Here is a 25146-nt window from a genome sequence, read left to right as displayed (position 1 = left end):
GCACCTGTGTATGTGCAGAGAACATGCACCCTCCTTCGCTCCTTGCATTGTGAGTATATGCACCTGTGTATGTGCAGAGAGCATGCACCCTCCTTCCCTCCTAGCATTGAGTATATGCACCCTCCTTCCCTCCTAGCATTGTGAGTGGGGGACTACTAATTGAGTTAAAGTGACTACCTTCCATCGGTCATCACTTTTTTGTTTGTGACCTGCCCGTTCAAGGATCGGCTCACCCCACCCTTCCTTCCCCCAAGGGCCCCGGGGCCCTACCTTCCAGAGACGCTGATGTCCATTTTCTGGTCATACACGTTGATTGTCTGCGGGATAATCAAGGTTGCTTGAAACTTCGGTATAACTAAGGGCAGAGAAAGGAACATCATGAACAGCCATGTTGTTTGTGAACATATTTTTGTCGCAGCAACCATACACATACCATGCCCAACGACACACATGTTACCATACAACCCCAATCTGTGCAAAACAACACCACCCCAACCAAACTACACCAGACTCTCTAGGTTTGCCTACACCTAAGCCAAACCCAAGACTGTGCCGAACCAGCTCCAAACACAGAGCCCTACCAACCTCTTCAGAAACACTACACCTAAGCCAAACCCAAGACTGTGCCGAACCAGCTCCAAACACAGAGCTCTACCAACCTCTTCAGAAACACTACACCTAAGCCAAACCCAAGACTGTGCCGAACCAGCTCCAAACACAGAGCCCTACCAACCTCTTCAGAAACACTACACCTAAGCCAAACCCAAGACTGTGCCGAACCAGCTCCAAACACAGAGCTCTACCAACCTCTTCAGAAACACTACACCTAAGCCAAACCCAAGACTGTGCCGAACCAGCTCCAAACACAGAGCCCTACCAACCTCTTCAGAAACACTACACCTAAGCCAAACCCAAGACTGTGCCGAACCAGCTCCAAACACAGAGCTCTACCAACCTCTTCAGAAACACTACACCTAAGCCAAACCCAAGACTGTGCCGAACCAGCTCCAAACACAGAGCTCTACCAACCTCTTCAGAAACACTACACCTAAGCCATACCTGACACTGTGCCTAACCAACGCCAAACACAGAGCCCTACCAACCTCTTCAGAAACACTACACCTAAGCCATACCTGACACTGTGCCTAACCAACGCCAAACACAGAGCCCTACCAACCTTTTCAGAAACACTACACCTAAGCCATACCTGACACTGTGCCTAACCAACGCCAAACACAGATCCCTACCAACCTCTTCAGAAACACTACACCTAAGCCAAAGCTGACACTGTGCCTAAACAACCCCAAACACAGATCCCTACCAACCTCTTCAGAAACACTACACCTAAGCCAAAGCTGACACTGTGCCTAAACAACCCCAAACACAGATCCCTACCAACCTCTTCAGAAACACTACACCTAAGCCAAACCCAAGACTGTGCCGAACCAGCTCCAAACACAGAGCCCTACCAACCTCTTCAGAAACACTACACCTAAGCCAAACCCGAAACTGTACCTAACCAACGCCAAACACAGAGCCCTACCAACCTTTTCAGAAACACTACACCTAAGCCAAACCCAAGACTGTGCCGAACCAGCTCCAAACAAAGAGCCATACTTACCTCTTCAGAAACACTACACCTAAGCCCAACCAGACACTGTGCTTAACCAACTCCAAACGGAGCCCTACCAACTTCTTCAGAAACACTAAACCTAAGCCAAACCTGACACTGTACCTAACCAACTCCAAACAGAGCCATACCAACCTCTTCAGAAACGCAACACCTAAGCCAAACATGACACTGTGCCTAACCAACTGCAAACACAGAGCCCTACCAAACTCTTCAGAACACCTAAGCCATACCTGACACTGTGCCTAACCAACTCCAAACACAGAATCCTACCAACCTCTTCAGAAACACTACACCTAAGCCAAACCAGACACTGTGCCTAACCAACGCCAAACGGAGCACGACCAACCTCTTCAGAAACACTACACCTAAGCCAAACCGACATCTGCCTAACCAACCTCAAACACTGAGTCCTAGTAAACTCTTCAGAAACACTACACCTAAGCCAAGCCCGACACTGTGCCTAATCAACTCCAAATGGAGCCCTACTAACCTCTTCAGAAACACTACACCTAAGCCAAACCCAACACTGTGCCTAATACACTCCAAACTAAGCCCTACCAACCTCTTCAGAAACACTACACCTAAGCCAAACCTGACACTGTGCCTAACCAACTCAAAACACAGAGTCCTAACAACCTCTTCAGAAACACTACACCTAAGCCAAACCCGACACTGTGCCTAACCAAACCCAAACACTGAGTCCTACTAAACTCTTCAGAAACACCACACCTAAGCCAGACCAGACACTGTGCCTAACCAACTCGAAATGGAGCCCTACCAACCTTTTCAAAAACACTACACCTAAGCCAAATCCGACACTCTGCCTAACCAACTCCAAACACAGAGTCCTACCAGCCTCTTCAAAAACACTACACCTCAGCCAAACCCGACACTGTGCCTAACCAACTCGAAACAGAGCCCTACCAACCTTTTCAGAAACACTACACTGAAGCCAAACCCGACACTCTGCCTAACCAACTCCAAACACAGAGTCCTACCAACCTCTTCAGAAACACTACACCTCAGCCAAACCCGACACTGTGCCTGACCAATTCCAAACACTGTGTCCTCCCAACCTCTTCAGAAACACCACACTTAAGCCAACCCCAACACTGTGCCTAACCAACTCAAAACACAGAGCCCTACCAACCTCTTCAGAAACACTACACCTAAACCAAACCCAACACTGTGCCTAACCATCTCCAAACAGAGCCCTACCAACCTCTTTAGAAACACTACACCTAAGCCAACCCGACACTGTGCCTAACCAACTCAAAACACAGAGTCCTAACAACCTCTTCAGAAACACTACACCTAAGCCAAACCCGACACTGTGCCTAACCAAACCCAAACACTGAGTCCTACTAAACTCTTCAGAAACACCACACCTAAGCCAGACCAGACACTGTGCCTAACCAACTCGAAATGGAGCCCTACCAACCTTTTCAAAAACACTACACCTAAGCCAAATCCGACACTCTGCCTAACCAACTCCAAACACAGAGTCCTACCAGCCTCTTCAAAAACACTACACCTCAGCCAAACCCGACACTGTGCCTAACCATCTCCAAACAGAGCCCTACAAACCTCTTTAGAAACACTACACCTAAGCCAACCCCGACACTGTGCCTAACCAACTCAAAACACAGAGTCCTAACAACCTCTTCAGAAACACTACACCTAAGCCAAACCCGACACTGTGCCTGACCAATTCCAAACACTGTGTCCTCCCAACCTCTTCAGAAACACCACACTTAAGCCAACCCCAACACTGTGCCTAACCAACTCAAAACACAGAGCCCTACCAACCTCTTCAGAAACACTACACCTAAGCCAAACCCAAGACTGTGGCTAACCAACTCCAAACATGGAGCCCTGCCAACCTCTTCAGAAACACTACACCTAAGCCAAACCGACATGTGCCTAACCAACCCCAAACACTGAGTCCTACTAAACTCTTCAGAAACACTACACCTAAGCCAAGCCCGACACTGTGCCTAAACAACTCCAAATGGAGCCCTACCAACCTCTTCAGAAACACTACACCTAAGCCAAGCCCGACACTGTGCCTAAACAACTCCAAATGGAGCCCTACTAACCTCTTCAGAAACACTTCACCTAAGCCAAACCCAACACTGTGCCTAATCAACTCCAAACTAAGCCCTACCAACCTCTTCAGAAACACTACACCTAAGCCAAACCTGACACTGTGCCTAACCAAATCCAAACGGAGCCCTACCATCTGCTTCAGAAACACTACACTAACCCAAACCCGACACTGTGCCTAACCAACTCCAATCACAGAGTCCTACCAACCTCTTCAGAAACACTACACCTAAGCCAAACCCAACACTGTGCCTAACCAACTCCAAACACAGAGCCCTACAACCTCTTCAGAAACACTACACATAAGCCAAACCCAAGACTGTGCCTAACCAACTCCAAACATGGAGCCCTATCAACCTCTTCAGAAACACTACACCTAAGCCAAACCCAAGACTGTGCCTAACCAACACCAAACACAGAGTCCTAACAACTTCTTCAGAAACACTACACCTAAGCCAAACCCGACACTGTGCCTAACCAACTCAAAACAGAGCCCTACCGACCGCTTCAGAAGCACTACACCTAAGCCAAACCTAACACTGTGCCTAACCATCTCCAAATGGAGCCCTACCAACCTCTTCAGAAACACAACACCTAAGCCAAACCCGACACTGTGCCTAACCAACTCAAAACACAGAGTCCTACCAACATCTTCAGAAACACTACACCTAAGTCAAACCCGACACTGTGCCTAACCAAACCCAAACACTGAGTCCTACTAAACTCTTCAGAAACACCACACCTAATCCAAACCAGACACTGTGCCTAACTAACTCCAAACACAGAGTCCTAATAACTTCTACAGAAACACTGCACCTAAGCCATACCCGACACTGTGCCTAACCAACTCAAAACGGAGCCCTACCAACATTTTCAGAAACACTACGCCTAAGCCAAACCCGACACTCTGCCTAACCAACTCCAAACACAGAGTCCTACCAAACTCTTCAAATACACTACACCTAAGCCAAACCCGACACTGTGCCTAACCAACTCCAAACAGAGCCCTACCACCTCTTCAGAAACACTACACCTACGCCAAACCCCGGACTGTGGCTAACCAACTCCAAACATGGAGCCCTGCCAACCTCTTCAGAAACACTACACCTAAGCCAAACCCAGGACTGTGCCTAACCAACTCCAAACACAGAGCCCTACAACCTCTTCGGAAACACTACACATAAGCCAAACCCAAGACTGTGCATAACCATCTCCAAACATGGAGCCCTAGCAACCTCTTCAGAAACACTACACCTAAGCCAAACCCAAGACTGTGCCTAACCAACACCAAACACAGAGTCCTAACAACTTCTTCAGAAACACTACACCTAAGCCAAACCCGACACTGTGCCCAACCAACTCAAAATAGCGCCCTACCAACCACTTCAGAAACACTACACCTAAGCCAAACCTAACACTGTGCCTAACCATCTCCAAATGGAGCCCTACCAACCTCTTCAGAAACACTACACCTAAGCCAAACCCGACACTGTGCCTACCCAACTCCAGATGGTGCCCTTGCAACCTCTTCAGAAACACTACACTTAAGCCAAACCCTACACTGTGCCTCAACAACTCAAAACACAGTGTCCTACCAACCTCTTCAGAAACACTACACCTAAGCCAAACCTGACACTGTGCCTAACCAACTCAAAACAAAGATTCCTACCAACCTCTTCAGAAACACTTCACCTAAGCCAAACCTGACACTGTGCCTAACCAACTCCAAACAGAGCACTACCAACCTCTTCAGAAACACTACACCTAAGTCAAGCGCGACTCTGTGCCTAACGAACTCCAAACACGGAGTCCTACCAATCTCTTCAGAAACACTACACCTAAGCCATACCCGACACTGTGCCTAACCAACTCCAAACACGGAGCCCTACCAACCTCCTCCGAAACAATACACCTGGGCCAAACCTGACACTGTGCCTAACCAACTCCAAACAGAGCCCTACCAACCTCTTCAGGAACACTACACCTAACTCAAACCCCACATGTTGCCTAACCAACTCCAAACACAGAGCCCTACCAACCTCTTTGGAAACACTACACCTAAGCCAAATCTGACACTGTGCCTAATTAACTCCAAACACGGAGTCCTAACAACCTCTTCAGAAACACTACACTTAAGCCAAACCCAACACTCTGGCTAACCAACTCCAAACACCGAGCCCTATCAACCTCTTCAGAAACACTACACCTAAGTGAAGCCCGACACTGTGCCTGACGAACTCCAAACTGAGCCCTACCAACCTCTTCAGAAACATTACACCTTACTCAAACTCCACCTGTTTCCTAACAAACTCCAAACACAAAGCCATACCAACCTCTTCAGAAACACTTCACCTAAGCCAAACCTGACACTGTACCTAATCAACTCCAAACGGAGCCCCATCAACCTCTTCAGAAACTCTGCACCTAACTCAAACCCCACATTTTGCCTAACCAACTCCAAACACAGAGCCCTACCAACCACCATAGAAATGCAGTACCTAACTCAAACCCCACACTGTGACAAACCAACTCCAAACACAGAGCCCCACCAACCTCTTCAGAAACACTGCTCCTAACTCAAACCCCACAGTTTGCCTAACCAACTCTAAACACGCAGACCTACCAACCTCTTCAGAAACACTGCACATAACGCAAACTCCATACTATGCCTAACCAACTCCAAAAACAGAGCCCTACCAACCTGTTCAGAAACACTGCACCTAGCACAAACCCTATATTGTGCCTAACCAACTTCCAACATGGAGCCCTACCAACTGCTTGAGAAACACTGCACCTAACACAAACCCCACACCGTGCCTAACCAACTCCAAACAAGCAGACCTACCAAGGTCTTCAGAAACACTGCACCTAACTCAAACTCCAAAATGTGCCTAACCAACTCCAAACATGGAGCCCTACCAACCTCTTCAGAAACACTGCACCTAACACAAACCCTACATTGTGCCTAACCAACTCCTATTATGGAGCCCTACCAACCGCTTGAAAAACACTGCACCTAACTCAAATCCCACACCATGCCTAACCAACTCCAAACACAGAGACCTACCAACCACCACAGAAACACAGTACCTAACTCAAACCCCACACTGTGCCTAACCAACTCCTAACATGAAGCCCTAAAAACCTCTTCAGAAACACTGCACTAAACTCAACCCCACACTGTGCCTAACCAACTCCAAACATGGAGTCCTACCAACCACAGCAGAAACACTGCACCTAACTCAAAGCCCACACCTTGCTTAACCAACTCCAAACATGGAGTCCTACCAATCTCTTCAGAAACCCTGCACCAAACTCAAACCCCACACTGTGCCTAACCAACTTCAAAAACAGAGCCCTACCAACAGATGCAAAAACTCTGTACCTAACTTTAACCCCACACTGTGTCTAGCCAACTCCAAACACAAAGCCTTACCAACCACCACAGAAACACTACTCCTAACTAAACCCCACACTGTACCTTACCGACTCCACACAGAGCCCTGCCAACCTCTTCAGAAACACTGCACCTAACTCAAACCCCACACTATGCCTAACCAGCTCAAAACACAGAGCCCTACCAACCACTGCAGAAACACAGTACGTATCTCAAACCCTACACGGTGCCTAACCAACTCCAAACATGAAGCCCTACCAACCTCTTCAGAAACACTGCACCTAACTAAACCCTACACTGTGCCTACCCGACTCCAAACACAAAGCCCTAACACCCTCTTTGGAAATATTGCACCTAACTCAACCCCACACTGTGCCCAACCAACTCCAAACATGGAGTCCTACCAACCACAGCAGTAACACTGCACCTAACTCAAACCCTACACTGTGCCTAACCTACTCCAAACACAGAGCCCTACCAACCGTTTCGGAAACAATGGACCTAACTCAAACCCCACACTTTTCCTAACCAACAACAAACACGCAGACCTACCAACCTCTTCAGAAACACTGCAGCTAACTCAAACCCCAGACTTTGCCTAACCAACTCCAAACACGGAGCCCCACCAACCTCTTCATAAATATTGCACCTTACTCAACCCCACACTGTACCTAACCGACTCCACACAGAGCCCTGCCAACAAAGTCAAAACAAACAAAGTCCTTGGTGGCAAGCGGGTCCCACTGCCAGGGGTGACTGAGTTCTGCAGTGGGGACCCGCCTGCTTTTAAGGGGCTAACTCCGCCCCCTACCCATTGTCTTGCTTCGCGGGCTTTTCGTTCCTTTGCCGCGCTCCCTTTTCGCGGGCTTCTCCCGTTGTTTGCCGCGCCTGCCTTCCCCCACCACCCCTGTGGAGAGGGGGAGGCCGCCTTTGGAGGAGGACACCGCTCGGGTTATCGGGGTGCCTCCTCCATTTTGTGTTTTTTCGTCGACACCTGCAGAAACACTGCACCTAACTCAAACCCCACACTGTGCCTAACCCACTCCAAATACAGAGCCCTGCCAACCTCTTCAGAAACACTGCACCTAACTCAAACCCCACAATGTGCCTAACCCACTCCAAATACAGAGCCCTGCCAACCTCTTCAGAAACACTGCACCTAACTCAAACCCCACACTGTGCCTAACCGACTCCACACAGAGCCCTGCCAACCTCTTCAGAAACACTGCACCTAACTCAAACCCCACACTGTGCCTAACCCACTCCAAATATAGAGCTCTGCCAACCTCTTCAGAAACACTGCACCTAACTCAACCCCCACACTGTGCCTAACCAACTACCTATAAATGCCCCCCCCATTATTCCCAACTGATCCTCTCAATGCAACCAAGGAACGCCCCTAAACTTGCTCTTGCAAACCCCAATATCGCACATATATACATGGCTCAAAGATATGGAATTTCCTACTGAAGGGCCCTTATTTTAAGGTAGGAGCCCTGCTTTAAACCACAAAAGCCCCATGCAAGGACCTGAGCAACCTACATGCTCCAGTGAGAAGCATGCTATGCGTAGCCAAACAACCCACCACACGTGTTCAACAACCGTAGCGTCATGCCTAAGAAACCCACATGCCAGGCCCAGCAAATGTCACGAGCTGCACCATAACCCTGGTGCTCTTCCCAAGAACCCACTCATCAAATGGCAATGCCCACATCTGCCAAAGGGGGCCCCAGATGAGAGGCCGCCTGACCTGCCCCACCTGGCCCACACAGGTACTTACCATACTCCCTAACCTCAAAGGAGTGAGAGACGGTGTCTCCGGAAGCGGTCTGGAAGGACAATTGGTAGTAGCCCAGCTGAGGCTCGTCGAGAAGCTGGTAAGTGAACGTGGGGAAGGCGTGTGTGGACTCCACGTTACGCTGCTGCATCAGCCGGTTCCGGGACGGGTCCTGTCGCGAGGGAGAGAGGAGGTTGGACACTGTTTGACTATGTGCATCAGAGCCAGTCACCGTTCGTGGCTGCGCTCTGGGTTCTCCATCCCACTCTGCAGCCAGAACAGAAGCCACATGTGGCAGTATGCCGATAAGTCTTGACGCCAGCGCTGCCACATGTTGCTTGGCTCATGAGCCGGGCTAGAACATGGCTACCCGTGCAACAGAGCGCTGCAGCTGAGCAAGTCAGAAGACGTGCATGCGTGTGTGTGTGAGTCTGGGAGTGCATCAGGTGTCTGTGTGCAGGGATGCACGTTGCTGGGCTGCCTGCCGTAGTGATTGTGCACGCGGGTGGTGAATGCACAAGGGGTGTGAGTGGGTGTGGTGGGAGAACATGGCAATAGCAGGGCTATACCTGCAGGTGGGAGTGCCTGGGTTTGATTTACTTGGGACTATGTTGGCAATATTCGGCATCTGAGCAAAGTACTCGGGTATGTTATGAGAAATACCTCTATTGTAGATAACAGCAGTACCTGGCATATTGCGTGGGTTGTGCCATGAACGGCCCAGGGGCTGTCCCAGACCTGATCACACGTTTCTCGCCCCCACCACCGCCGCCAATTGGATCTGATGTTGTTCCTTCTTTTTAGACCCAGTGGGTAGGAAACACACGTAAATACACCTTCACTTGTCCAGTCTCCCACAATCCTCTTCTTAATTCCTGGGGCGTCTCCCGTCACTCTCAGGCTTGGGGTGCTGGGCGTCTCCCACCAATCTTGTGGTTTCCTTGGCTCTCTGGAATGAGTGTGGAGTCCCTCGGGATCCGGGTCCAATGTGCGGGGCCCGCGGCGGCTTCCACAGACAGGAGGCCCTCCCTGAACTGCCCGACTGTCCTTCTGGACGCCAGGCCGCGTGCCTGCTCCTCCACCACCTGCAGGGCTTAGGGTGAATGGCTTCTCCTTGAGGGCAGCATTAACCCAGAAAGGTCGGGGAGATGAGGATGTCATGAGGCAGTCACACGGTGTAGAGACCGAGCAGCGGGAGATGCCTGGTCTTTAGCAGGTGGTCGTCGACCTCTACTGGCCTGGTGGCTATATCTCTGGAAGGGGGCAACCCGTGCGGGTAGTCCTCCAGGCTGCTCCTGGTGTCATGGTGGCCCTGCAGTTGGGGGAAAACGAAAATGGAACCCGTAACTTCTGTTGGAGGTGTTGGAGGTGTGCCCATGCAGTTTGTCTGGACTTCTAAGTCGGAGGTAGGAATTCCTTCACACCTGGATTTGCGTCTGCTCATTTCAGGGTTCCTGGACCGGTGCCATCACTTGTGGGGGGGGGGTTGGGGGGGTGCAGGTAGCTGGACCTTGTGTGAGATGCGTTGGCCTGGACAGCGGTTGGAGTTGGTTGGAAGGGAGGGAGTTGCTGGCAAGTCGATAGGGTGAGTTCCGAGCTGTCCTGTCCTTGAGATTTGAAAGTCAGTGGGGCGGTACCCAGCTCACTTGACTGATTTTTGACCAGAATTCCTTTCTGCTGAAGGTGTAGGGAGAGACGTCGTGCTTCTTTTGGCGTAGCATTTAGACTTGGACTTTTCTGGGGGTAGTGTGAGGTGTCACCCATTGACTATGAGCACAGATTTGGCTTTTCACATTTCAAAGGTCTTGTGGGAGCTCTGGGTTGAGAGTGTGTATCCTTTCTTTTTGAACCTGAAGCTGTTGAGGGTGGACCTTCTATGGTGAGCTATGGGTGGGCGGGTTCTCCATGGGAAGTCAAGCCATGGAAGGCTTCCTTGATGGTCTGTGTTGAGAGTGACCGGCAGGCAGAGTGGTCTACCAGAGTTGGACTTGGAGTGTGCCGTCTGGGGGAGGGGCTGCCACACCATGTGCATGGAAGCTTGAGGTGGAACATGTTGGCTGAGGCCTGTGGTGGTCGGGCTGCGTGCACAGGCATTCATGTCTCAGGAGTCCAGCGTCTTGTTGGCCAATGTTCGTAGGCACTCAATGGCTCTTACTTTATATCATGGTGCATTTGGGCCCCCCTCTTAGTAACCGAGGGTTCAACCAAGAACAAATGTGCATCCGGAAAGACCCCCATGAAAGACGATGGTCAATTGCAGTGGGGGGCGACTAACCAAGTCAGCAGGGCCTAGTCTACCATGAGCGTGTTGGCAAATGCAGAGCGAGGTCTAGCCCAGAGGTTTCAGTGAGGCTGTGGACATGTGAGGGACGTGTTGTTGGTTTCCAGTGACCATATGAGGCCTGGCCCAGGCTGTGGACGTGTGAGGGTTATTAAGTTGAGAACCTAGCAGGGACGTCACTTCACCAAAATGCCAGGGCTAGCAGAAGTGACATCACATGACCCTTGACCACAAGTGACATCACAGGAAGTGATGGAACATGACCTTTCACCCCTTGACAAAATAGGAAGTGGCATCAGATAGCATTGTTCACTACGAAAAATGTGGTTAGATATCACTGTAATGTGATGGACATTTCATACAAGAATGGATCGCCATATGTATCTTTAAGGTCAGTGTGTGTATAGGCCCATATTACCAAGTTACTGTGAATGCAAGCAGACGTCCATGACCAAATGATAATGATGTGTTATTATATAGCACTTACGCTTAAGCGCTTTATATAGAAAAAATAATTACCCAATATCACCCAACCTGTGTTGGTACTCATTTATCGACCTCAGGAGGATGAAAGGCTGAGTTGAGGCGTTTAAGAACAGACTAAATCAGTGACTCACCCCCTGAAGTGTGCCTGAAATAAACCTTTTATGAGTCTAGCAATTATCGTATAGAATTACAGAAAGACACATTATTTGGTATTCCTATTCTTTCTTGTTTAGGGTCAGTGCTGACAGGGTTACACGTGTGGGTCCCCCTGCTTCTTTAAGAAGCCGGAACCAGAAAGCCAGCCACTCCAGAAACCACAAGGCACGAGCCACAGCCGTTAAAAAAACAAAATCTTTACATTTTTTAAAGGGTAGCTTGGGGAACCCCAAGGGTATCAAATGAGACCCCAGGGGTAGCAGCTGCGACCCCTGGCGAACCCCGAATCACGTCCCTTGAAGCTAGTAATCAAGGGTGCAGCTGACAGGTGCCCTGCACAGGGAGGGGGTGAGCGTGCACTGGTTGGTGTGTGAGCCTCCATTGGAGAGGCTTGAGAATGTGTAGGGGTACTTTTTCTGCTGCCGTTAGTGGGATGTTTCCGGGGTGCTTTCCCTCTTTAGACTTTAGCGAGGGCACGCTTCTGTGGAGCAGGGCAACGTTAGGTTCACATAGTATAAAGCATACACTGAGCCCCAAATACACATATATGCCATACCATCACACTCCCCAGTGTACTGCACACACGTGCACCATAGTTATAAAACGTGCGCCTGATGCCCGTACTACCCAGCATGCCAGAGACGTGCTTAGTCTTGCGAAGACCAAGGACCCCTCTTCTCTCTCTCCAGACCACTGAGAGCGTCAGAAATGGGACCCCCACTGCACTGAGGCAACACATTTGACTTTTTTTTTCATTTAAAAAGAAACAGGTTTTGGACTTACCATGAGCTCCATCAGGACCACCTGGAAGGGAAGAGAAAGACACATAAGGTGGAGCGGGCGGGCAGAATAATCACAGTGACTGACAGGTCTTTAGTCCAATCGAAGGGTCGCACTCAGGTGCAGTGATGGTAAAATGGCGGCGCAACCCTGATGAAGGGTGGAGAGGGTTACCTGGCCCCAGACACCCACGTGACAGGCCAGCTCCCGCGCTCTGTCTCCCTCTTACAGTCTATCCTGCTCCTCATTGGTGCGTGCTGATGCCCTATCACAGGGGGCGTACATCTAACACTATAGTGAATTAGTGCCCTGCACCCTTGTCATTGACGAGGCTCTCTGACGTGTTGCGCTACTTCACCTGCGTCATTGCGTGTACAGGTGCCAGGACCTTTCACTCCTGTAGCCAATCATTGGTTCTCCCCCTCCCTCTGCAAAGCCCCCCATGCACACCAAGTGTCCCACTGCTTCTTCTGCTTCAATGGGAAAGTCTCAAACGGTGGGGAAGCTTTCTATAGGATCTGACCACAGCAGCAGAAAACCCACACAATGTCTCCTTTCTCTTAATCTTCTCACCTGTGATAAACTTAATCCAAGGGACTGCCTTTCTTTTGACCCTATGCACCATGAACACATCCCCCATTCTCCTCAGGACCCCCTGGAATGGAAATACCCCCAACCTCTCTTGCCCCAGTGGAGAGGGTGTTATGTTCCTTCCCAGTCACCACAGAGGTCCTTATGTCTTCCTTCAGGTGCCCTTTGTGGGCACCTTTCAGAAAGCTCTAGCATGCATCTCGCACCCCCGCCCCCACCCCGTTCCATGTGTGTATCTCAAGTTTATCCCATTCGCTGCACACTATCCTATGCGTTCCCCATAATGGGCCTGAGATGTTCCTTCCTTCTGCCCCTCCTGGGTACATCTTCCCAACCTCCCGAGGCCACCCCTTGCCTTTGCAGTCACCTGGACTGGTCAACACACGTGCACCGTGTCACGCTGTCTCTGCCGCATCACCACCAATGCATCGCGTGTCTCATGCGCGCTGACCCCAGGCAGGTGTCTTTTCAGACTCCAGGGATTCACATATTAAGCCCCTGGTCAGCGGCCGGTCCAATCACATGTCCCAAGGCTACTCCTTCACTGAGGAATGCAGGGCAGCCCTAGGAACCATAAGGGATGCAAGGCAGCCCTAGCAACCACGAGGAATGCAGGGCAGCCCTAGCAACCACAAGGAATGCAGGGCTGCCCCAGGAACCATAAAGGATGCAAGGCAGCCCTAGCAACCACGAGGAATGCAGGGCAGCCCTAGCAACCACGAGGAATGCAGGGCAGCCCTAGGAACCATAAGGGATGCAAAGCAGCCCTAGCAACCACGAGGAATGCAGGGCAGCCCTAGCAACCACGAGGAATGCAGGGCAGCCCTAGGAACCATAAGGGATGCAAGGCAGCCTTAGCAACCACGAGGAATGCAGGGCAGCCCTAGCAACCATGAGGAATGCAGCGCAGCCCTATCAACCACGAGGAATGCAGGGCAGCCCTAGGAACCATAAGGGATGCAAGGCAGCCCTAGCAACCACGAGGAATGCAGGGCAGCCCTAGCAACCACAAGGAATGCAGGGCAGCCCCAGGAACCATAAAGGATGCAAGGCAGCCCTAGCAACCATGAGGAATGCAGGGCAGCCCTAGCAACCACGAGGAATGCAGGGCAGCCCTAGGAACCATAAGGGATGCAAAGCAGCCCTAGCAACCACGAGGAATGCAGGGCAGCCCTAGCAACCACGAGGAATGCAGGGCAGCCCTAGGAACCATAAGGGATGCAAGGCAGCCTTAGCAACCACGAGGAATGCAGGGCAGCCCTAGCAACCACGAGGAATACAGCGCAGCCCTATCAACCATGAGGAATGCAGGGCAGCCCTAGCAACCATGAGGAATGCAGGGCAGCCGTAGCAACCATGAGGAATGCAGGGCAGCTCTAGCAACCACAAGGAATGCAGGGCAGCCCTAGCAACCGTGAGGAATGCAGGGCAGCCCTAGCAACCATAAGGAATCCAGGGCAGTCCTAGCAACCACAAGGAATGCAGGGCAGCCCTAGCAACCATGAGGAATGCAGCGCAGCCCTAGCAACCATGAGGAATGCAGGGCAGCCCTAGCAACCATGAGGGATGCAACCACAATGAATGCAGGGCAGCCCTAGCAACCATGAGGAATGCAGGGCAGCCCTAGCAACCACGAGGAATGCAGGGCAGCCCTAGCAACCATGAGGGATGCAAGGCAACCCTAGCAACCTTGAGGAATGCAGGGCAGCCCTAGCAACCATAAGGGATGCAAGGCAACCCTAGCAACCTTGAGAAATCCAGGGCATCCCTAGGAACCATAAGGGATGCAAGGCAGCCCTAGCAACCACGAGGAATGCAGGACAGCCCTAGCAACCATAAGGAATGCAGGGCAGCCCTAGGAACCATAAGGGATGCAAGGCAGCCCTAGCAACCATGAGGAATGCAGGGCAGCCCTAGGAACCATAAGGGATGCAATGCAGCCCTAGCAACCATAAGGAATGCAGGGCAGCCCTAGCAACCATGAGGAATGCAGGGCAGCCCTAGCAACCATGAGGAATGCAGGGCAGCCCTAGCAACCACGAGGAATGCAGGGCAGCCCTAGCAACCATAAAGGATGCAAGGCAGCCCTAGCAACCGTGAGGAATGCAGGGTTGCCCTAGCAACCATAAGGAATCCAGGGCAGTCCTTGCAACCACAAGGAATGCAGGGCAGCCCTAGCAACCACGAGGAATGCAGGGCAGCCCTAGCAACCATGAGGAATGCAGCACAGCCCTATCAACCATGAGGAATGCAGGGCAGCCCTAGCAACCATGAGGAATGCAGGGCAGCCGTAGCAACCATGAGGAATGCAGGGCAGCTCTAGCAACCACGATGAATGCAGAGCAGCCCTAGCAACCATGGGGCATGCAGGGAAGCCCTAGCAACCACGAGGAATGCAGGGCAGCCTTAGCAACCATGGGGAATGTAGGGCAGCCGTAGCAAGCATGAGGAATGCAGGGCAGCCCTGGCAACCATGGGGAATGCAGGGCAGCCCTGGCAACCATGGGGAATGCAGGGCAGCCCTAGCAATCACGAGGAATGCAGGGCAGCCCTAGCAACCATGAGGGATGCAAGGCAACCCTAGCAACCACGAGGAATGCAGGGCAGCCCTAGCAACCATAAGGGATGCAAGGCAACCCTAGCAACCTTGAGGAATGCAGGGCAGCCCTAGCAACCATAAGGGATGCAAGGCAACCCTAGCAACCTTGAGGAATGCAGGGCAGCCCTAGCAACCATGAGGAATGTAGGGCAGCCAAAGCAATCACGAGGAATGTAGGGCAGCCCTAGCAACCATGAGGGATGCAAGGCAACCCTAGCAACCACGAGGAATGCAGGGCAGCCCTAGCAACCATAAGGGATGCAAGGCAACCCTAGCAACCTTGAGGAATGCAGGGCAGCCCTAGAAACCATAAGGAATGAAGGGCAGTGCTAGCAACCCTGAGGAATTCAGGGCAGCCCTAGAAACCATGAGGAATGCAGTGCAGCCCTAGAAACCAAGAGGAATGCAGTGCAGCCACAGTAACCATGAGGAATGCAGGTCAGCCCTAACTACCATGAGGAATGCAGGACAGTCCTAGCAATCATGAGGAATGCAGGACAGCCCTAGCAACCATGAGGAATGCAGGGCAACCCTAGCAACCATGAGGAATGTAGGGCAGCCCATGCAACCATGAGGAATGCAGGGCAGAGCTAGCAACCACAAGGAATGCAGGGCAGCCCTAGCAACCATGAGGAATGCAGGAGAATCGTAGCAACCGTGAGGAATGCAGGGCAGCCCTATGAACCATAAGGAATGCAGGGCAGCCCTAGCAACCAAGAGGAATGAAGGGCAGCCACAGCAACCATGAGGAATGCAGGTTAGCCCTAGCAACCATGAGGAATGCAGGAAAGTCCTAGCAATCATGAGGAATGCAGGGCAGCCCTAGAAACCATGAGGGATGTAGGGAGCCCTAGCAACCCTGAGGAGTGCAGTGCAGCCCTAGCAACCATGAAGAATGTAGGGCAGCCTATACAATCATGAGGAATGCAGGGCAGCCCTAGCAACCGTGAGGAATGCAGGGCAGCCCTAGCAACCGTGAGGAATGCAGAGCAACCCTAGCAACCGTGAGGAATGCAGGGCAGCCACATGGAGGGGATTCTCCTCCCAGCAGCACTGCTTTAGCACAACCAAAAAAAGGAGTTAAGACTTTTTCCTTTCATAAATGAAGCATTTCTTAGACTGCAGCACCACATTTCTAGTGAATTAGCTGCGCGTGCATGTTTCCCCCACAGCGTGCGATTTAGCTGCGCGCGCATGTTTCCCCCACAGCATGTGATTTTAGCAGCTTTTGCTGCTGGAAAGCACAGCATCTCCCCTCCAATATTTCCACCCAACTGAGAATGATGGTTCTGGAAACTGGAGGGGGAGAATGCCGGCTTTCCACACCGTTTTTATCATGCCCTGAGTGTGCATTTCTCCACGCCATCAAGGCGCAAGTTCTAGAAAGTTCTCCCGCTCCTTATCCAAAGCATTCAATGTGATCTGTGAAGAGCACTGCATTCACACGACCACAAACCACACAAAACATGTGTGAAATGGCTCACCTGTTCCTTCACTGGATGGAACGTGCTGTTCATGCAGATGAGACGGGCGTGCACTGTGGAGAGAAAAGCAGAGAGTTAGGGTGCAGTGTGAGGCGGTAATGCACCGTGGAGAGAAAAGCAGGGAGTTGGGGTGCAGTGTGAGGCAGAAGTGCACTGTGGGGAGACAAGCAGAGAGTTTGGGTGCAGTGTGAGGGGAGAGTGCACTGTGGAGAGAAAAGTAGAGAGTTAGGGTGGAGTGTGAGGGGAGTGGGCACTGTGGAGAGAAAAGCAGAGAGTTATGGTGCAGTGTGAGGCGAGTGTGCACTGTCGAGAGAAAAGCAGAGATTTCAGGTGCAGTGCGAGGTGGCAGTGCACTGTGGAGAGAAAAGCAGAGAGTTAGGGTGCAGTGTGAGGCGGTAGTGCACTGTGTTGAGAAAAGCAGAGAGTTAGGGTGCAGTGTGAAGTGAGTGTGAACTGTGGAGAGTAAAGCAGAGAGTTAGGGATCAGTGTGAGGCAGTAGTGCACTGTGGAGAGAAAAGCAAAGGGATAGGGTGCAGTGTTAGGGGACAGTGCTCTGTTGAGAGAAAAGCAGAGAGTTTGGGTGCAGTGTGAGCCGGTAGTGCATTGTGGAGAGAAACAAAGAGAGTTAGGGTGCAGTGTGAGGGGAGATTGCACCGTGGAGAGAAAATCAGAGAGTTAGGATGTAGTGTGAGAGGAGTGTGCACTGTGGAGAGAAAAGCAGAGAGTTAGGGTGGAGTGTGAGGGGACTGGGCAATGTGGAGAGAAAAGCAGAGAGGTAGGGTGCTGTGTGAGGCGAGTGTGCACTGTGGAGAGAAAAGTAGAGATGTCAGTTGCAGTGTGAGGTGGCAGTGCACTGTGGAGAGAAAAGCAGAGATTTGGGGTGCAGTGTGAGGTGGTATTGCACGGTGGAGAGAAAAGCAGAGAGTTAGGGTGCAGTGTGGGGCATGTGTGCCCTGTAGAGAGAAAAGCAGAGAGTTAGGGTGTAGTGTGAGGCGTGTGTGTGGCGAGTGTGCACTGTGGAGAGAAAAGTAGAGAGTTTGGGTGCAGTGTGAGGTGGTAGTGCATTGTGGAGAGGAAAGCAGAGAGTTAGGGTGCAGTGTGAGGTGGTAGTGCACTGTGGAGAGAAAAGCAGATAGTTACGGTTCAGTGTGAGGCAGTAGTGCATTGTGAAGAGAAAAGGAGAGAGTTAGGGTGCAGTGTGAGGCGGTAGTGCACTGTGGAGAGAAAAGCAGAGAGTTAGGGTGTAGTGTGAGGTGGTAGTGCACTGTCGAGAGAAAAGCAGAGAGTTAGTGTGTAGTGTGAGGTGGAAGTGCACTGTGGAGAGAAAAGCAGAGTGTTAGGGTGCAGTGCAAGGCGGTAGTGCACCGTGGAAGGAAAAGCAGAGAGCTAGGGTGCAGTGCGAGGCGGTAGTACAAGGTGGAGACAAAAGCAGACAGTTAGTGTGCACTGTGAGGCGGTAGTGCACTGTAGAGAAAAGCAGAGAGTTAGTGTGCAGTGTGATGTAGTAATGCACTGCAGAGAGAAAAGCAGAGAGTTAGGGTGCAGTGTGAGGCAGTAGTGCACTGTGGGGAGACAAGCAGAGAGTTAGGGTGCAGTGTGAGGCGGTAGTGCACTGTGGAGAGAAAAGCAGAGAGTTAGTGTGTAGTGTGAGGCGGTAGTGCACTGTGGAGAGAAAAGCAGAGAATTAGGGCGCAGTGTGAGGCAGTAGTGCATTATAGAGAGAAATGCAGAGAGTTAGGGTGCAGTGTGAGGGAAGAGTGCACTGTGGAGAGAAAAGCAGAGAGTTAGGGTGCAGTGTGAGAGGAGTGTGCACTGTGGAGAGAAAAGCAGTGGGTTCGGGTGCAGTGTGAGGCGGTAGTGCATTGTGGAGAGAAAAGTAGGGAGGGTGGAGTGTGAGGCGTTAGTGCACTGTGGAGAGAAAAGCAGAGAGTTAGGGTGCAGTTTGAGGCGGTAGTGCACTGTGGAAAGAAAAGCAGAGAGTTAGGGTGCAGTGTGAGGCGGGAGTGAACACTGGAGAGAAAAGCAGAAAGTTAGTGTGCAGTGTGAGGCAGTAGTGCACCGTGGAGAGAAAAGCAGAGAGTTAGGGTGCAGTGTAAGGCGCGTGTGTGGCGAGTGTGCACTGTGGAGAGATAAGTAGAGGGTTTCGGTGCAGTGTGAGGTGGCAGTGCACTGTGGAGAGGAAAGCAGAGAGTTAGAGTGCAGTGTGAGGTGGTAGAGCACTGTGGAAAGAAAGCAGAGAGTTAGGTGCAGTGTGAGGTGGTAGTGTACTGTCGAGAGAAAAGCAGAGAGTTAGGTGCAGTGCGAGGTGGTAGTGCACCGTGGAAGGAAAAGCAGAGAGTTAGGGTGCCGTGCGAGGCGGTAGTGCAATGTGGAGAAAAAAGCAGAGAGTTGGGGTGCTGTGCGAGGCGGCAGTGCACTGTGGAGAGAAAAGCAGAGAGTTAGTGTGCAGTGTGAGGCGGTAGTACACTGTAGAGAAAGCAGAGAATTAGTGTGCAGTGTGATGCAGTAATGCACTGCGGAGAGAAAAGCAGAGAGTTAGGGTGCAGTGTGAGGCAGTAGTGCACTGTGGGGAGACAAGCAGAGAGTTAGGTTGCAGTGCGAGGCGGTAGTGCACTGTGGAGAAAAAAGCAGAGAGTTAGGTTGCAGTGCGAGGCGGTAGTGCACTGTGGAGAGAAAAGCAGAGAGCTAGGGTGCAGTGTTAGGCTGGTGTGCAAGAAGGCCGCTCCTTGGGTCCACCAAATGTTTGGGTCGCAAAGGGAGGCTGTAACCCCAGGCCCACCACCTTCATAGGGGTGCAACTCAGGCCCTGGCGTGGCCAGGACAGCTAGTCTACCCCTCACCCCCAGTTACTGGGCTGCACGCGTGGAGGTGGATGGTGGATAAGACACAGCTCCTATTGGCCAGGGTGCCCACTATCATGGGGCTTTCCGGGGCTTGGAAGGATGTGAAGCCCCCCAAAGCGCAGTAGGTGAGAGGGGTTTGCGAACCCTAAATTAACATACACAAAACCCCTCAGGGTCATGAGTGGGTGGCAAGCAAAGCAGCAGCCCCTTGGATAATTCAGTGGCCGCCTGCAGTGTCCTGGAAGCCACTTGTACATTCACATCATTGCAGGGTCTTGTGGAGGGGGCAACTGTGTAGTCTTCAGAAGAGGCCCGCGTGGTCTTCAAAACTCGTTCCCTAATGAAGGGGTAATCTCTGCAAAGCCATGTATTCTTTAGCAACTCCCTGCACCCCTGAGCGAGCTGAGGGGTCTGCTGTTGGCATTGGTGGGCAACCTAAAGGTGATGAATCGCCCTATTGCCCACAAAGGCTTGAAGCCTATGAGATGGCAGAGGTGGGTGGCAGCCCACCTCTGCCCTCCGCTCTACGAAGTTGCATTACTTCTGGGGACTTGCAAACCAGTGGGTCTTGAGTGACCTCAACGGAGAACCAGCAATCGGCCATCATGGTTTCATCGCTGCCCCCCCCTGGTTCATCGCTGGACCCCCCCTGGTTCATTGCTGGGGCTCACCCCTGGTTCATGGCTGGGGCCACCCCTGGTTCACCGCTATGGCCATCCCTGGTTCATAGGTAAGGGCACCCCTGGTTCATCGCTAGGCCCACCCCTGGTTCAAGGCTGGAGCCACCCCTGGTTCATAGCTTGGGCCACCCCTGGTTCATCGCTAGGGCCATCCCTGGTTCATCGCTGGGGCCACCCCTGGTTCATCGCTAGGCCCACCCCTGGTTCATCGCTAGGCCCACCCCGGTTCATTGCTGGGTCCCCCCTGGTCATCACTGGGGCCACAATCACTGGGGCTACTCCTAGTTCATCACTAGGGCCACCCCTTGTTCAAGGCTGGGGCCACCCCTGGATCATCACTGGGGCCATACCTGGTTCATTGCTAGTGCCACCCCTGGTTCATCGCTGGTGCCACCCCTGGTTCATTTCTGGGCCATCCCTGGTTCATCGCTAGGGCCACCTCTGGTTCATTGCTGGGGCCATCCCTGGTTCATCACTGGGGCCATCCCTGGCTCATCGCTGGGGCCACCCCTGGTTCATCACTAGGGCCACCCATTGTTCGTCGCTGGGGCCACCCCTGGGTCATCGCTGGGGCCACCCCTGGTTCATCACTGGGGCCATCATCGCTGGGTCCACCCCTGGTTCATCGCAGGGTCCACCCCTGGTTCATCGGTGGGGCGACCCCTGTTTCATCGCTAGGGCCACCCCTGGTTCATCACTGGGGCCACCCCTGGTTCATCACTGGGGCCACCCTGGTTCATCACTGGGGCCAACCCAGTTCATTGCTGGGGCCACCCCTGGATCATCACTGCCCCCCCCTGGTTCATCACTGGGCCACCCCGGTTCATCGCTGGGGCCACCCCTTGGTCATTGCTGGGGCCACCCCAGGTTCAGCGCTGGGGCCACCTCTGGTTCATTGCTAGGGTCACCCCTGATTCATCGCCGGGGCCACCCCAGGTTCAACACTGGGGCCACCTCTGGTTCATCGCTAGGGTCACCACTGGTTCATTGCTGGGGCCATCCCTGGTTCATCATGGAGGCCATTCCTGGTTCATCGCTGGGCGCTAGGGTCACCCTGGTTCATCACTGGGGCCATCCCTGGTTCATCACGGAGGCCACCCCTGGTTCATTGCTAGGCCCACCCCTGGTACATCGCTGGAGCCACCCCTGGTTCATCGCTAGGGTCACCCCTGGTTCTCCACGGACTCTTTCCTCACCCTTTTGGCCAGCCTTGTAGATGGGTTTGTCTGTCTGCACGACACAGATATTGGGCACCCCGTTGATGACCACACTCCTACGCTGCTGGCACACTCCGGCCTCGACGGAGATATAGGCGATGTCTGCCTTTGGTAGACTGGGAACCTGTGAAGACACACAAGAGCAGGAGTTACAACCTATACAGCCCCTCACCATCCTCACCCGTGTGCTCCGAGACCCCCAACCGGCCCATAGAGCCGGGGTTTGCTCAGAAGCACTTAAGACAAGATAGCAGCACCTCTGAGATGGATGGGGGTGCAGATTTATATATACTTCAACACCAATCAATAAGGACAACTCAACGGTTTGGCAAAGGGAGTCCGTTTAATAACAAGTACTAAAAACAGGGAGTCTCATCAATATCAGCGAATGCGTGATCTTCTCTCTCGCTCCATAACTCCAACGAACTTCATAAAAAACACATCATTTATACTAAAAACTCATCATCACTGACGTTTAACGCTTAAAAGTTGGCATACAATTCTAATGGTTCGGGAAAGGTAACTTTACTATAGGTGCTATATCTGTATATGGTAACGGAGTGAGGGGATTGGGTAAACACTGTCAGGTGGGCGTCTAAGCCCTTCCTTCAAAAATGGCTACTGCAGACGTCACTAAAAGTATGACATCCCATTGGTTCTACTAACTATAGGACCCTAGATTATTTGGTCCACTGTCATTGGGTTGGCACCAACCCCATGCATACTTTTCCACTTTGCCTAGCAGCACGCAGAATGGTCGGCCAGGTGTGGGGTGCCCCTCAGTTACCCGGCCTTCCTCCAGTTATTGTTACAATCAATCATCACTTTAGTGGCCATGTGTCAATTATTTCACTGTGGTTGGCCTCGAGGCTGCATCTTCTGTCTGGAAAAGGTTCTGATATCATCGCCTGGCCTGGTACCATGCGTAGGTGTGAGCTCATGCTTCTTCTTGCTCGGCTGGTCACGTGATTCGGACACTGTGAATTTGCCTCTTTTCCATCAATTTGTGTATTTGATTTTCGTTTCACCCAGCACCTGCCTTCGTCTTCTTATCTCGACCTTCCAGAGGCATGATATTCTGTTCTTAGTTTCAATTAAATGTAGCTACTGTTCGGCTCTTCTATAGGTGTGACCTTGGCTCTCCTGGCACGAGTTGCCTCTGCTGAGTTTCCTTTCTGCCGTCTCTTCTTGATTTTGCTAAATATGAAGCCTTTTCTCACGTGGCCTTTAGTAACTTGGCTTGATTCTGCTTCTTGTGCAAAGTGGAAATACACTTATATAACGTACTTCTTTTGAGGTGGATTGTGTATAGTGGCGCATGCCGCACTATCCTTCTACTAAGCATAGCAAGCCGCACGATTTTCTTAGCTTTCTTGCGGTTCCAAGCATATGTACAAGTGTAAGCTTGTCGAATATCTTCATCTTGCTTACAGCTTAAGATATCTCACATTTTGACATCGTCCTTTCACTTTAGGTTCACGATATCCTTGTTCATGGCATTTTCGTCTCTTTACGTCATTCTCTGGTCGCCATTTCTTCTATACGGGAGTCAGTCCTGGTTCTTGTAACGTCACCATTCGTTTTCCATTAAGACCTTTTTACTTTCTTCAGGGACTGTACTTAGACGATCTTTGTTTTTTTTCATTTGTTGATATGGCTTTCTCAATGGGTACCTTACTGTCCATGGTTTCCTTGGTATTGGTACTTCAATAGGCGCTGTTAGTCTGATAGGTACTGGGCAGAGCCCTACTGCGTCTCTCTGCTGGTTTATTTGCTCATCATACGTCACATATTTGGGTGTGAACATTCCTGGTACTTCAAAATGGACGGTTGGAGTGAAGGCTTTATTTTGGGCCTCTTCTACACCTGGCACGAGCTTCTCCAGCCCCAGTCCTGCACTCACAAGGACCCGAGGCCATGCCTCTCTGCCGGGAACTCATGCCCCAAAGTTTGGTAGCCACACATTGACAATGAGGTGGGCGGCTGCAGTGTGGAGGGAACTTCAAAATGAAACACCTGATATTGTGTGGGTTGTTTTTCTTGCCAGCAGATGGCAGTAGGGAGCTCGATGGCCAAGAGAAGCATCAATGACACCTCGAGACATTAGGCCTGCAAGAGAGTTTAGGGTTTCCCTTCCCCCATATCCAAATCCCAGTGCGGCCTCAGGCTGGTAAAGCTGCAACTTCTGAAAGTCCTGAAACTGTGAAGGGCATGGTAGCGAGGCCGAGCCCAAGGCTTCCGTTTGGATCCTGGAGAAAGGGCGGCGGGCAGGGTTTAGCTACACTGAGACAAGGATGGGTTAAAGTGAAGAAGAAAGTAAAAATGCCCAAAAACATTCCCCAATGCTTGGATTCTGCGTTTATCCATTACCGTTAAAAATGCATAATTTGGTAGGTGGCGAGTGTCCCCTACAAGGGTACCCAAGAGACCCTCAGGATGAGCGGAACCATGGTCCAAGGAGGAACTCTCCGCCAGCCCATCCAGAGGGGCCTTGACGTCCAGAAGGTCTGCTGAGACCGCCTCGTGCAGTGGGACACATTCCGAGTCCAGACAGCGTGTGGCAGCTGGTGCTGTGAGGGCCCTGCCGCCTTTCTGGATGAGAAGGATAAGAGCCCTTCCCCCCTTCCCCCTCCCGTGGTGCTGAGGTTCCCCCCGGCATCATTTCCCGCATCTGGGGCCTGTGCGCCTAGGAACCTATGTCAGCCTGTGCGCCTAGGAACCTCTGTGAGCCTGTGCATCTAGGGACCTCTGTGAGCCTGTGCACTTAGGAACCTCTATGAGCCTGTGTGCCTAGAAACCTCTATAAGCCTGTGCGCCTAGAAACCTCTGTGAGCCTGTGCGCCTAGAAACCTCTGTGAGCCTGTGTGCCTAGGAACCTCTGTCAGCCTGTGTGCCTAGGAACCTCTGTGAGCCTGTGTGCCTAGAAACCTCTGTGAGCCTGTGCGCCTAGAAACCTCTGTGAGCCTGTGTGCCTAGGAACCTCTGTGAGCCTGTGTGCCTAGGAACCTATGTCAGCCTGTGCGCCTAGGAACCTCTGTGAGCCTGTGCATGTAGGGACCTCTGTGAGCCTGTGCACTTAGGAACCTCTATGAGCCTGTGCGCCTAGAAACCTCTGT

At 51.9% G+C, this 25146-nt stretch overlaps 1 protein-coding gene across 3 annotated transcripts in view; it reads right to left on the bottom strand.

Moving 5' to 3' along the window:
- LOC138580080 (alpha-2-macroglobulin-like) overlaps positions 1 to 25146 on the bottom strand; it is a 551370-nt gene that overhangs the window by 433679 nt on the left and 92545 nt on the right. For all 3 annotated transcript variants that reach the window (XM_069650342.1, XM_069650343.1, XM_069650344.1), the window contains exons 3-7: positions 22010 to 22154; positions 17291 to 17343; positions 12620 to 12640; positions 8917 to 9085; positions 271 to 355 (exon numbers count right to left, since the gene is read on the bottom strand). In XM_069650342.1, the coding sequence (XP_069506443.1) occupies positions 271 to 355; positions 8917 to 9085; positions 12620 to 12640; positions 17291 to 17343; positions 22010 to 22154 (473 nt within the window). The remainder of the gene's footprint in view (positions 1 to 270; positions 356 to 8916; positions 9086 to 12619; positions 12641 to 17290; positions 17344 to 22009; positions 22155 to 25146) is intronic.

This window comes from Ambystoma mexicanum, chromosome 3p (assembly GCF_040938575.1).
Source record: "Ambystoma mexicanum isolate Mex_15411 chromosome 3p, UKY_AmexF1_1, whole genome shotgun sequence".
In the NCBI taxonomy this organism is placed as follows: domain Eukaryota; kingdom Metazoa; phylum Chordata; class Amphibia; order Caudata; family Ambystomatidae; genus Ambystoma; species Ambystoma mexicanum.
Note: the sequence above shows the minus strand (reverse complement) of the source record. Positions and strands in the feature narration are given on the sequence as shown.